This window comes from Anticarsia gemmatalis, chromosome Z, assembly GCF_050436995.1.
Source record: "Anticarsia gemmatalis isolate Benzon Research Colony breed Stoneville strain chromosome Z, ilAntGemm2 primary, whole genome shotgun sequence".
NCBI lineage: Eukaryota > Metazoa > Arthropoda > Insecta > Lepidoptera > Erebidae > Anticarsia > Anticarsia gemmatalis.
Window position 1 is genome coordinate 10681067 of NC_134776.1, and position 15088 is coordinate 10696154.

At 36.5% G+C, this 15088-nt stretch overlaps 1 protein-coding gene across 3 annotated transcripts; it reads right to left on the minus strand.

The window, feature by feature from the left end:
• Positions 1-756: 756 nt before the first annotated feature.
• On the minus strand, positions 757-15026 carry LOC142986672 (TGF-beta receptor type-1-like). 3 transcript variants are annotated; one of them, XM_076135241.1, is made up of 10 exons: positions 14679-15026; positions 13979-14090; positions 12677-12807; positions 10563-10805; positions 9743-9973; positions 8105-8272; positions 7176-7348; positions 6606-6839; positions 4893-5014; positions 757-4374 (listed from the first exon to the last, which is right to left on the minus strand). In XM_076135241.1, the coding sequence occupies exons 1-10, from the start codon at positions 14854-14856 to the stop codon at positions 4344-4346; spliced, it is 1623 nt and encodes a 540-aa protein (XP_075991356.1). In that variant the 5' UTR covers positions 14857-15026; the 3' UTR covers positions 757-4343. The 3 variants fall into 3 exon arrangements, with proteins under 3 accessions (XP_075991356.1, XP_075991355.1, XP_075991357.1); XM_076135240.1 differs by lacking the exon at positions 12677-12807 and adding an exon at positions 13106-13257; XM_076135242.1 differs by lacking the exon at positions 12677-12807 and adding an exon at positions 13604-13713.
• Between the last annotated feature and the right edge of the window lie 62 nt (positions 15027-15088).

Below are 15088 nucleotides of genomic sequence, written 5' to 3' on the forward strand. Positions count from 1 at the left end.
TCTCCGTATTCTCATGAAAAAAACGTGAATTTATTGATGTTATCAATTTATTCTGCCTAATCGAGTCTCTATCATAATAGGAATATTTAAATGCTGCTATCATAATAATATTAGCTTGTATTATTTAATATTAGTTAGTAAGCAGAATTATTGTACATCTATAACTAGTCCTATCTGGTAATCAATTGCATTGTTACCACGATACAGGCAACGCCTAGTGTGGCTATCATTGTACTCAAAAACTGTGTAAACTTGGACAGAAATAAATATTTTTATCTTTATCTTTTTTAAAAATGCACTCAGATAGCAACATTGATCTGTCACTTGTCTGTCAGTATAATGTCATGACTATCAATGTCATTCTCGATGTGAAATTCAACCATAGCCAACAAAACATGTTGTCTATTTCCAAATCTGCGAGGGAAATATTTTATGTTTAAATAAAATGAGCGACCAATAAACGCCATATTAAGGCAGGTAACCGCCCTTTCTTAAGCTTATTATAATGTATCGTGAATAACCTTGATCGGGAATTTAAACTAAATATTTGCACAAAAACTCCGCTTCGTGCCTTTCATGCATTTTCATACTTATTCGGTTTCACCACCCCTGTATTTAATTGATGGTTAGATCGATAGACGGCCTCCCCGAGATAATATAAATTTCAATTTTATTGTAGTAAATGATCAACTATGATATTGAATTATACCTAGGTATATTTCGGTTAAGTTTTTGTTGAATAAATAAAAGACAAAATTATAAAAACACTTGTTTTATTTATTATATTAAATTAATTAGTCCACTCCATAACCAATGAATAAAACTTACGCAGTGGGATAATTAAATAATGATATTTACATAAATCATATTTGGAATAAGTCATCCAATTCGTATGCTCATGTGATATGATGCTGCATTTGTCCTCGTTTAGTTATTGCACTTCAGTAAAACATTACTTGTACTCTCTTGGTATTGCTCATCAAATAATTTCAAACCAATAGTTTGATGCTTGTACATTTCTCTTTTATGACAATAATTTGAACTTGACGTCCTAAATCTAAGAATTCTAAAATATCTTCGTATCATTTTTGATACGTATCGCACCAAAGGCACTATACACGATTGATTAGGTTCGACCTAACCGTCGGTAGCAAAAGTGGGCAGTAATACATACTGACAAATAAGTTTTTGATATCGTGTTACTGTTTATGTATAATGGGAACTGCCTCTCAATCCGGTGGTCGGGTCGTGGTCAAATCGATCGGGTGTAGCGCCTTTATGTCGTGATCACACGAGTAGCCAGCATAGTTAGGCAGTGTAGTACAGTTCTTTAGACACTTGTTCGGTCGCTGCTAAGTACTAACTATCCGTTACAAGTGTAGTTGCTTCATGTTTTTACTGAGTTCTCAAATATTGTAGCGTAGTGGTGTTTTACAGTTGCTACTCGTAGAACATACGAAGTGCTTTCGTTATAAGTATTACTTACGTCTAATAAAGTACACTAATGTTAAATTTCTGAATTATAGAAAACCATGGAATTATTTTCGAAAAATTACAAACACATGTGACAATACGATGTTAATACAGAATTACAAACACTAACTATAATTAAAAATGGTATATAAAAATTTGGGTTTCGACCATGGAGGATTGCTAGCGATTTATGACTGTCGGTGATGCTAATACATATAATAACATATTATTTTTACGTTTATCAACTGTTTCCATACATAAATTATACAATACAATATATTTTCAATTGACAATTGCTGAAAACATATTCGCCCGCCCTATGAATGCAATAAACATTAAAAATCGAGCTTATTCACAGCGTAATCATTTCAGAAACCTGTGATTCGTAGTCGTCTAAAGTACCTATGCACAATTGCCATCAGTCTGCACCTCTGCAATACTTCAATAAAAAATTATTAGTAAATCTTGTCCATATAACTATTTATTGCTTTGTTAGTGTAAAGGTAAAAAATTGTTCATAAAAATAATATTTTTTCCCTCTTACGCGACATCAACGTATGTATCTAATAGCGTTGAGATAATTTCCTAATTTAAGAACAGCTCGAGCGACACTCTACTTGTCGGAAGTCTACATTACTTCATTTAACACACAAAATCGCATAAATACGTTTAATAGGGACACGCTACTAGTTCACTTGAAACTGACTACGAGAGTATAAAATCTAAAGTTAGTGTACCTATGTCAAGGCAATATTGTTGTTGCAATGGAATATGGGTCTGAACTTTCAAGCTTATCTCGCGTTGTCACACCTACTATAGGATCAACAGGAGACAAAAGCATAATTTAGTTAAATCGAGTAACCTAGTCAAAGGACCAGTCATTGAGAAGATTCGCATGACGCAGTTAGCTGCACACGTATAACGTATGGCGAGCAGATTGGCGCATACTTAGCAATGTAGTACAATATTGTCTGGACATAGCACTAGCTTCGCGTTTCGATATAGTTTAGGGGACGTGTCATACGCTCTCGCTAACAGAGGAACACAAATACGCATCTAATCACTTCACAATACTGAGGTTTATATGTTGGCAGTCTAGTTTGATCGGAAGATTTACGTGTGAACGAATACACCGGTAGGCGACATACCGTGTAATTACAACCGCTTATAATGAACTTTCTATTACACTATTTACTCCGCTAATTTATTTAATCTTTTTTCGGCCGCATATAGAATTTATTATTTACCGTTTCGAGCAAAGGATAAACTCGCGGCAGCGACGACCGGACGTACTCACAAGTACATAATTGTTTACTCACTGCTTGTAACATCGTCGTTGCTTCGCAGGCTAAAATACTAAAACTAACGTGCTGTGGCATTTAAATCTAAAAATGTAAAAAAATATTTCAATCGATGAACTTTAAAACGCTTAATAAGGGCCACTTTATGACTATACGTAGTACTTATTTTAGACACATAAAATTCACATTCTGGCCGACGCCAAATAATAAAATTTGTAAAATATGAATAACGAAACTGAAGCATATTAATTTGTATATTCACCGAATCTCCGTTTATATGAGGTCACCAAAAAGGCAATGAGGTCTAAAATTTACTGGAGCTATATTCAGTCTCTAAGTTTTACTTGTCGACGAATTTAGTTTACTGTTAGACATACTTATACGACGAATATTATATGTTATATCAAACGTGTTTAACTAAACATCAAAATCTTTACCGAACGATATCTCTAACTCTTTAAACACAACAAACATTTATTTGTACGTATAGTTCAACATACAAGTACACATCTAGACGCGACTCACTGGCGATTGACAAATAAAATTATAATAAAAACACAATAAATAAAATATTAACTCTACTACATAATATGTCACGTTACAAATAAGTATGAAATCTACGTGCTTATTTATCAAAGTCCTTACGCATACATAGTAGTTTAGATAGGTCGTAAGTTGATGGGTGTAAACACCGGCATCATTATATACAAATACCAAATATCTTAACGCTCAAGGATTCCAATTTCGGAACAAGTAAGAAAATAGGTGCTTTACTGATGTAAGTATCAATATTATTTTAATTCATTCTCTCATCTCTTAGGCTAACAGCACACGCGTCCTCGGCATAAACATCACTTAAACGTACCGTAAACTCTAACACAATGCTAATGTTAAAATGACATTTATGGATGGGACGTCCGCGCAGTACACAGTATCTGAACATAAATAAGAGCATGTACAGATAGTCTTAAGTTAATCAAAGGTACAGGAGTGCTCGTTTTAGGAAGACGTGTGTCATTCCGGCGCAGACTACTCTATCGATAACCTAGTAAGTAACCGGGCACAGTGGATCGCTGAATCACGTATTCTTACAACGAGCTGTATTCTATCGTTTCATAATAATATAGCAAACGTTTGGTATAGCGTCTATCGGGAAGAAGAAGTCATTCGTAATTACAACAGAATAGCGTTTAAATAGTAACAGTCCCATCGCGACGGCGGTACGCACTTACAGCTAGACGATTACATTAATGAACAAACACAAATTAACTTACAACAATAACTGCGATTTCGTTTTATATCACAGAAAACATAGTTTACAAAAATAAAAAAGCTGCTCTATAATTTTATTATGCACAAAAAAAAACGGAATCGGAACACTTAACAAAAAGTTAAAACTTACGTAGTTGGTAACGAAAAATATCACTACAACTTCAAGTCCATATAACATATAATAAATGCTCCATTCATCAGATATTACACGAATATTATCTAAGAGGTAGGGTCGGAGGCATGCTCGAGTGGCTTGTGAAGAACTAGGTCCGTTCAGACGACGCAAACGTCCAAGTATCAAACCCTTATTTCATCCAGTTCGACATCCCTAAACATTATACAGATATAAAACATACAAATAATAATAACATAATATTCAATAAACACAAAGTGGAACACAATCATGTCTTTTGTCTCACGCGATGATAAACGAACACAACAAAACTGACAACCAAATGAGAAGCGTTTGTAAATTTAGAAATACTGATGTTAATATTGTCAATATATTATAATATAGGACTTGGCTGCAATGATATGGATAATCACTCTGTATAGCACAAATTGTTCCAGCAATTTTAAGCGAAAAATAAGTTTCTGCAGCACCGAGTAACTTAATATCGATTTAACTAAATCGAATAGCAAATAGTTAATTTAAAGCACTATCAATAAGTACAATATGAACTATAACTAGGTTTTAATCAAATATAAAACAAACTGGTGCGATATCAAATATTGATCTTAGTTAGTAGATCGCGGTGATATCGTATTTTAATTAAATAACAGCAATAGTTATGTTGTTCGAATCTAAATGAAATAAGGCGGTTATACTGGTGTCGTTTGACTTACAACTTGATGTAGTCGGGCGTGCCGATGTTCGCTAGTGTCTTCTTGATGCGCAGCGCGGTGAGGCGCGCCGCCGGGTTATGATACCAACATTCCTTCATCACCTTCGATATAGCTGACAGCACCTGACACATAAACAAACATTCACATTACCCACATCACTCACTCTCCATGTTAACGCATAAACATATTGCTGTGATAAACTTTCATTAAAATAAGGCACACTCAATCAATTAAATTGTTCCATCATATTTCCTAAATATTGAATAGCTAAAATCATAATGATAATTATAAATAACGCATGTTTATCAATGATTAGATAATTTGATACACCTGGTTTCAAGACACACCTATATTACGTGAAATAATACAGTATAACATCATATTGTGAACGACTGTACATCGAATAAATACGTTTGGAGAATTTTTATGACGTATTGTGTCGATAACAGTGATTGAGTACTTAAAAACATAAATTTTCTTTAACTTACTTAAAGGGAAAACGAAGTCAAAGATCAATCTGCAATTCATCAATACCTTTAAATTGTAATTTTGTTCATAATATTATAATGTAACGGGTCTTAATCGCGATTGAAAATTAAAGGTTAGAATACCTTATATGTTCACCCGACGTTTCGATCGCATTACAACGACCGTGGTCACGAGCTGACTGATGTGGCTGCTAAGCGTCGTCTCCTTGCGGCCCGAGTTTCGATGCCTACCCTCACTTGGTTTTCACTGAGTGTACATTGTTCGGAATGGAGAATGTTACTAGGTATGCCAAATCGCTTCAAATTTTGACTCAGTAAAGCCTGTACATGTACATGCAGACTAGTTTTTGTTTTAGTCAAAAATACCAAGTAGTTTTTATTTTACAAGCATTCAAAGTTTCGAAAAATATCGAGTCCCGCTAACAGCGTGACGTCATATTACACCGCGCCGCGCGAGCCGCGTCCCTCTTAATATCAAGTCTCCAGCCGTAGATATAATAGCTTGCACAGTATACTGTTGTGTTTTCGTCCGCTTATTACATTTATAGTGTAATAATAGTAAATATTATTATTAAGGACCGTGTAAGCCAGACTGAGCGTAGTGTACAATGACGTCACACGCACAGTGACGGTTACAACTTGTTTTACTTATAAATCAGAAACTAATTGACGTATCGAAGTAATTCTTTCACTAGTATTTTTTATTTTTAACAGAGAATATGGAGTGCTCATTATCAAAATTTGTTAACATTCTCCATTGTCGGTACTTCGACACACAACACTAACGACGTCTTTACACTGGCGCGTTACGTCATGCCGGCGACGGCTACCCACCGCGCCAGTGTAAAGACGTCGTTAGTGTTGTGTGTCGAAGTACCGACAATTCCGAACAATGTACACTCAGTGAAAACCAAGTGAGGGTAGGCATCGAAACTCGGGCCGCAAGGAGACGACGCTTAGCAGCCACATCAGTCAGCTCGTGACCACGGTCGTTGTAATGCGATCGAAACGTCGGGTGAACATATAAGGTATTCTAACCTTTAATTTTCAATCGCGATCAAGACCCGTTACATTATAATATTATGTGTACAAGTCGCGACAGTTTAAAATCGTGTAATTTTGTTGATGTTCATATGATCCTAGACTGTGATTTAGAAGGCTGGATTTTGTAAGTTAATAATAATAATAAACTAACAAGCCATTGTAAGGTAGCGTATGTACTCACCGGGTCCGAATGCCACCTATTCGGTACATTAGGCCTCCGTTTCTCAGTGCAGACGACGCGCCTCATGTCCTCGAGCGCGGGGTCCGGCGGCACGCAGTCATAGTAAGGGGGTTGATAGTCGTCCGGCATCACGCCGCAACGACGCGCCATCTCCCACAGCACCAGACCGAATGAATACACGTCCGAACGCTTGTAAGGATCAAACTGTCGGGTGTCCATTGTCTCGTCCAGGACCTAGAAACATAAAACACATCTGTTATGGACACCTATAAATATCATTTACAAGATTTTCTTCGAAGGTGGACCTCTAATGCAAAGTTTAAGATATTAAAGTACTTCGCTTCTCTGTTTCCCTTAGTCTATAGAACCTGCACATCAACCATTCTGTCGTATGTGTAATCCTGTCAATGCATGTAAATTTCAAGGCAACAGCATAATATGACACCCAGTTCACTGAGTTGATGCAAAATTCAAGGTAATATGGTAACCATAAAGGATATTTATGGTAAAACAGACTCGGGTTCTAGACGTAAATTGACACTTGAAACTTGAAATATAGATGGTACACACCTCAGGAGCCATGTATCGTTTAGTTCCCACTCTGTTGGTGGAGGGCACGTCGACCGAGTCGCTGGACACGTTGTGGCGCACGGCAAGTCCCAAGTCACCAATAACACACGTCAAGTTGCTCTTTACTAGAATGTTCTTCGACTTCAGATCCCGATGCGCTATGGCTGGCTTGCCTGTTGAATGTTCATCTTTATAATAATTTGAGCATTTTATTAGTCTCTATGTTTTTCTTAAAAATACACTCATTTAAATAGGAATACGTATATGTTTCAAAAAGAAAGCCAGCATTTAGCTGTCTCTTAAGAAAGTCTTTATTAGTCATGGTACAATGAATCAAATTAATTAGCTTTTAGATTAAAAATAAAAAAAGATTAAAAATAAACTGATCAAGTGTATAATTGAATTTCCTAAGTATGAGTATAAGAAGCCAAAAATATTATTAATTTCGGTAAATACCAAGTAAGTGTAGGTTTTTTTCATAAACGAAGAACGGAAAAATTTAACCCTAGTGAACTCCATATAATGCGAAATGATTAAAGTTTCTCAGAATGTAACTATTTACACCATCTATCAAAACTAGCTAATAAAAATGTTACTAACTATAACATATACCTGTCTGTAAAGACAGGCTTCCCACTCAAAGGCCTACAGAAAGATATTAGTCGAAGTGCCAATGAAGGGACACCTTTTAAATGTTGGTAAGTTCATTTCTGTGCAAGGTTTATGGCCGTGTCCCATAAGCGTAGTCGATGTCGCAACTGTACAAGTAGGTACGTAACGTTAAAAAAGTCGCGGCGAATATGGATCGATCAACGTCTACGCTCAAAAACTTTTTGTGTATGACACATTACGTTGCAGTCTTTGCTTTTCACCTGTTGAGATGTGTTATATTGTAACAATTAATGTACTAGGAGGTATGATGAGTTTACCTTTTGTCCCCACGATATCCATATGCAGGTGCGCAAGTCCAGTTGCAATGGACAGGGACATCTTCACCAGAGTGTTGGAGTCAATGGTCCGCGCGCTCAAGAAGTCGAACAACGATCCGTTCTCGTGATAGTCCGTGATCAGCCACAACTGGGTCCAAGTGCCGTTATCTGTTGTAATACGAGTACCATCAGATACTACCTGTGTTTTGAGGAATATAAGCTTACGAACTATTAAGATTTTAAAAACCTATATACCTATTACGATTTTGTTAGCATAGAAAATGAGGGAATGGAAAAGTACACGGGCTGTTTTTCAGTCCGAAGCAAAAGTCGATATTCTATTGTTTGTTTTGACCAAGCAAATAGCTGACATCGAATACCGAGAAACTAGTGAGACCTGTATTACGAAATAAGTATTGTTTACAGCACCGAAGTAACATTGTAAGGCGTGCAAAATAAAACGATTGTAGGTAATGCTCAATGTTCACGCCTTTCATTAAGGTGTGCACTTAAAGCTCCCAGCGCAACTCCTTTGTTCATGATAATAATGTTTATACAGCCTTATAGCAGTGAAACTTTTAATGAATTGTGAACCCACATGATTGTGGGCTACCACAGGTACTGGAGCATGTAATAAGAGGTTACATATCGAGTGCAAACACCATGACTCCCCTTTTCCGTCGATCGAGTGTCAACACGTATTCCCAGAACTAAAATTAAGCACTAAACGATACGATGTTATCATGTCCACGAACAAATTGCAAGCTGGATATTAAAATAGACTTGGTCACTGCTTTGTCAGGCAAGAATAATATTATTAGTCCATTTTTAATTGCAATATTTCGCAATCTGCACACGCAAGTGGTTAGAACGCTTCGTGGTGACCGAAATCATAGACCATGGACAGCGTGGCACGTATAAATCGTATAACTGTATTGGCTTTGATACAAACTCGATGACAAGAAAGATTTATCGATGGCGATGTATTAATATCGAGTTTAGCAGTAAAAATTCAAGACAGCTAGTTGAGTCCCTACATTTAAAATTATGTTCAACGATTAAAATAAAATTAAGAAAGGTCTTTTTTAACTTGTGCAGGTTTATGTGTAGTGTAGTTGTAATGCTACTGTAGAGCTTTAACAATAGGTAAATTTGCAAAAAAAATATTAAAATTAATATTTATTTACTCCAAATTATATCTGGAACTAAAATAAATATTGAACCCGTGTCTCGCTCTATAATGAAAGTGTAGATATCAATCGAATTGTCATACGCATATAGCACCTGATACCCAGCCACGCATACGTATCTCACAGATCGATATCGCACAGACGGAGTGCAGAAAGCGCAAAATATTAAACGCGTTTTTAAATTTTAAAATCATTCCGTCGTCGTCGGTGACAGAAAACAAGATTTCCGTATTAGAATCGTCGCGACGACATCTGATTACATTTCGTAACGGCGCGTAGACTCGCGTCAAAAATACCTTTACATTCAGATGTTTTATACATTATTATTCAATAAAATTAATAGAGGAGGCAGACTCGAACCAATAAGATAATTTTTTTGTACCGTACCGGACGGGCAATCAAGTCACTTGTCAATTGACGAGTTGTCACACATTTCAATATTACTCACCTTTGTTGTCGGCAGCGATGAATCCCAGTATGTTTTCGTGGCGCAACATGACTGTCTGGTATATTTCTGCCTCGCGGAACCACGAGGATTCTTCTCGGGATGAGAATATTTTGACGGCGACATTCTCCCCGCGCCAGCGACCACGCCAGACTTCTCCGAAACGACCCTTGCCTATTATATCCATCAGTTGGATTTGGCGAGCAATGGAGCGTTGAACTAGAAGAGGTAGACCTGCCAAGACATTGGAAACATTAGAGACCTAAAATAGTCCACACACGAATTGTTGCAATCAGATTTAAAATAATTTCTGACCATGACACTCAATACCTGGCTTATCTTATCGGTCATCGGTCGGAAATGGTATTTGCATATCAAAGCACAAACTTAATCAAAACAAGGACAATTATCGTATCAACTGCCATTGCAAATATTTGCATTCCTCAAAACCTGTGTATTCATATGATCAATATCCAGTGTGTAGTACGAGTATATACTCCAGTCATTCAATATTTAATAATCTTGCTCACTTATTTAGCGTATGGTATGCATCTGATGCATCAATACAAATCAATCAGGACCAATTATAAGTCATACTTTGAACAAACCAATAAACGACCGTAAATAAATATTTTGTATATGTGCCGTATTTAAAGCCTATTAAAGAAATTTGTTTGTTTGGTTCAATGAACCTGCAATTTTATCATTATATCCTGCATATAAAGGGATAACGCAAGGCCGAATTTACCTTTTTTGGGAGATATTGTATATACGGCGATATAAACAAATAGATGTTTGAAAATAGATAATCAAAATCACTTGCCTGAACCAGATCCGGAGGTCGTCAGTTCTATCATGTCTTTTATAGTGGTCTTTATAAGGTGGTTTCTACTCTCGCCGTTGTCGTCAGGTGGGTATGGTGTTCTCGACGGGACTCGTTTTATACCCTTCCCGCCTTTGCTGGAACGTCTGGCCCACCAGAAACTGATGGCTGCACAAACACCCAGGACCAGCAAACCCATCACCCATGGCATTACCTTCCATGCTGTCGCTGTCGTGCCAGTCTCTTTATACAGAAAACATATGTTAGTGGTGTTTGAAACTGAACCAGAAATTTGTGAAGATCTCGTCCGTCTGTTAAGGATACCTACAGCATTTATATTAAAATATAGCGATAGTTTGGCTACAAATGTACCTATGTACAGTTATGTTGACGACATTTAAATATCAATCATGAATAAGATGCTATAATAAGATGTGCCGCTTAGCTGCTTCCTTTCAAAAATAGGGGCGACCAAATCTCAAATTCATACCTAACGTCGCGATTTGTTAACAAAGGAACTACGTACGATATTTCATTGATCATCCCACTCTTAAATCGAAGCCCTGCCCAACTTCTAGATGATTTGGTAACAAAATGAAAAATATCTGGGCTCGGACAAAATACACATCTTTCATAACTGGTTACAATTTTTTCATAGATTAAAATTAGATAACCATTAAATCACAGATAGGTAGTTCTAAGAACCACAGACAAATATAACAAGGAATATATTGCATTTCATATGCAACTCTTAACGGTCGTCAATTGGTCGCAGGGACACTAATATTCATAGTGCAACGACCCATTTATCAATAAACGAATGCAACGCCCATAGTCTAGCCACTGTTTTCTTCACCAGTAGAAACTATTATTAACATAATATAAAGTAACAGCAATTTAAAATTAAGGCACCTGGCGTTAAGCAAATATTTACCATCAGTTCCAAAAGATTCAATTACAACGTTTTTTAATCTTTTGGTACTAAAATCATAATAAATCAGCAAAGGCTTTAAGGGTAAACATAAACCAAACACCCATACACAACAGCACAACCAATACAAATGTGTGTTAATGGAACATAAAAATGCTCAACCAAGTTCAGTAATACATCTTGAATAGGGTTAATAAATAAGAAAAATACAGCGTAATGAGATCTAATGGCGGTGATTTGGTCTGATATTCATCGCACACACTGCAGGATATCTATTGATTTATGATTGAGGTAATCACCGTGAAGTCCTTCAGTTAGTACTAAATTTAGATGGTAGCCCACCGTCTCTAATGAAACCATACATTTCCATTTGTTCAAACACCACAGTGTGGCCGGTGAACAAAGGAACAAAAACACTCATGTCGTCTCGAACAAAATGTGTAACTAAGATGCCTACTCCACTTACCAATATAAAAGATACACTACTTATTTTGTGCAGTTAGTCGTGCAAGTCCGTACCCAATTTTAAGTATACACTAAAATGAGGTTTTGTGAATATTGTTAGAGAAAATAATATACAAAATTATGGTTATTTAACATGCTATTAGTAAAAAACATGCTCAAATCAGGTGAAGAAACCGGCTCATGATCACTTACGGAATTATATCACACCTCTTATGAAACAATTACGATTTCATCTTTACTCTCTGTATCTAAAACATCAAATATACGCATTATGGCACCACGATCTTTCTGGATGCATCCCCTTCATGCCTCTTTGCAATGGTTCCCGCTTGTTTTTCTCTATTATGAATGATGTCCCATTTTATTTTTCAAACGATTCTACTTTTAAGTATATAAGTATGCATAATTCAGACACTCCCGAAAAAAATATCATTTAGACACAAGTGTTTTGTAAAAATGTAAAAACACATGTCGGCTGAAACATCAAGGACGACCGGAAAACGTCCCCGTTGGGAAGAGAATTATGCGCATAATTAAATACCTTTGCATGCACGTTTGTTACCGAGCAGCTGAGTGAATTATTAACTCCAAGATATTCAGAAGCTCTTATGAGCGTAACTTTACATGGTCAGACTCAACAATACATTTGATGTGGACATCACAATGTAAGCTACCCAAACAGCGCGCCCCGACGACACATTCCGAATGAATACTGTACCTGCGGACAATTCACGGTTACAGTAGTCCGTGGCGCAGCAAGTTATATTATCAGCCTTATGGGTGCTTTCGTCTTCACGGCACCATATAGGCCGGTCCCCAGGTGGGAATATGTATTCTCGGTCCCAACATCTACGTTCATAAATTAATACATTAGTGTAATGTACAAATTTTCCCTAAACGGTGATCAATGCCGGTCTAAGGAAAGAAAATCTGGTTATACAAAAACAAAGAAAAATAAAACTCTTTCAGCCATGCAGTCTCGCACCATACACCAAGGCAGTACCGAGGCCCTGCGCTTCGCCTCGGGCTGGACGCCGGCGATTAGCTTTTGGTATGGCGGGCGCGAGCGTCGAGTGTCAAGAGCGGGAAGCTAGAGTGCAGTAATTAGCGGGGCACATCGAGGGCACTACCTCCACGTCGCTCCTACCTGGCAGTTTCGATCGTAGCTCCAGGCGCAGGTGTTCATTGCACATGTCATGTGACTTACAACATTTTATCACCACTGATTCATTTTTAGTTTTCGTCGTGGAGCAACTGAAGGGATGCTCGATGGGTATCAGTGACTTTTTCTCGATACAGCTGCGCCGCAAGTGGAACCACCATATATTATGTTTAGTAGGTTAAAGCAAACAACACACACTCAGAAAATAGACTTTGTTAAGGAGTACGGCACATCATTCAAATCATAATAATCATATCTGACGGCAGCTGCTGAGCTGCCGCACGTTCTCTTCTCTTAGTAGGTACATATTCAAATCACTAATTCAAAGCGATATTGTTAGAGTATTGGCATCTCAACACAAAACTTATAGGAAATGGCAATGCAATTAAATGATTCTAATAGTACATCAAACAAACTCCAAATCTGCATCATCAAAATAGATATATATCACACGCCCACAAGTGCATAGAACAGCTTACTTACGGTATTTCTTATCAGAATTGCAGAAATCACGTATTTTACAGCAATACACGGTTGAATTTTTGCATATTACTGGGTTTTCAGGAGGGAATGCTGTTGTTGAGTTCATGCAGCTTAAGACCATAGAAATAGGTTAGAATTACACCTGTGAGCCACAGCATATTAACAATGTTTGTGTTGATTTGAGTTTGCCAATTATTTATGACTTGTATTGTCAGCCAAAATTCATCAGTATAAAAATATGTACCTTTTATATATTTATATAATTTAATATTATAAATGTGTGGACTTACAATTACAAACTAATTAATTTGGAAAAAATAAATATATCACTTCACTTGGATCTGTATAAATATAATATAATAAATTAATACTTACTGGTATGTGAATTTTTGCTCCCCATGGTCGATACTGGTGGAGGCAAAGCAGTAACCATCGGTTTCACATGTTGAATTAGGACATCTTTCACTGTTGCAGTAACATTTCAACCCTATATCAAGTAAAACATTATAACATTTGACTACCAAACATAAATTTATGTTGTAAACATATCTATAACATTCTTGTTTTTATCAATCTCTTTAACTACAAAAATGTATGTTATGGAATGGCCAAAATATAACCATTCATACTATACAATTACAAACACAAGATCTGGCTAAGGGGTATTTACTTTTGGTGTAGTTAGTGTTGTGGTTAGGGATATTCATAATTATGATGCCTAAGATCAGCCAAGTATTCCCTTTGGAGCAAGGACACAGACTGTCCACTCTCTACTGTACTGATGTCTATTATAGACAAACATACTGCGCATAACATAGGACTAACTTGAAATGAACTAACTTCTGACAGATCTTAGTGGTCTCTATATTATGGACCACTTCTTACAATGAAAGCACTAAAGTGTTAACAGCTAGGTATATAAACTGTTTCACAAGACATAGATGTTGTCCTTCTCATTTATTTACCAGCGGAAAATACTAATCTACGAGAGTCTCGTATTTTAATGCGGAAATGGACCCTTTTTGTTATTTACAACCAAAATCGCAAGTACGACTAGAAGACGAAAAACACTTACCATCGACGGTATCCAACCTTCGGTAAACAGCGAAAATCAAAAAAAGAAACCATTTTCGCCATTGAAAACTATTCATTATCACATTCCTTGATAGAAACATCAATCTACAGTTCCGGAACAGCAAAACACTTATTATTGACACTCGAATAGTACGGCCATTGAAGTGTTTCAGAAACATATGACATTTTTGTTATACGATTGCTTATTATGGGCGGTTATTGTTATTAACTATACTAACTTAAAATTAAATTTATTTGTTATAAATTTACCAAAACGCAATAGAACATTAATTCAATAACGTAAAATATAAAATTCTCGTCAGTACCTAGTGTAAATAGCTTCGCGTGAATGAACTATACGAACTATACCACAGATTAGTAAACGTGCAAACAGATAAGCTATTTCTTTTA

What these genes read in the sequence shown, in the direction of transcription:
- LOC142986672 (XM_076135240.1), bottom strand. Translation starts at nt 14,856, where the DNA reads ATGTTTCTGAAACACTTCAATGGCCGTACTATTCGAGTGTCAATAATA. An exon ending in GCTACGATCGAAACTGCCAG is followed by an intron (nt 10,806 to 13,105) that starts GTAGGAGCGACG and finishes TTCTGTATAAAG; the next exon opens with AGACTGGCACGACAGCGACA. An exon ending in ATAGGTGGCATTCGGACCCG is followed by an intron (nt 5,015 to 6,605) that starts GTGAGTACATAC and finishes TTTATGTGTCAG; the next exon opens with GTGCTGTCAGCTATATCGAA.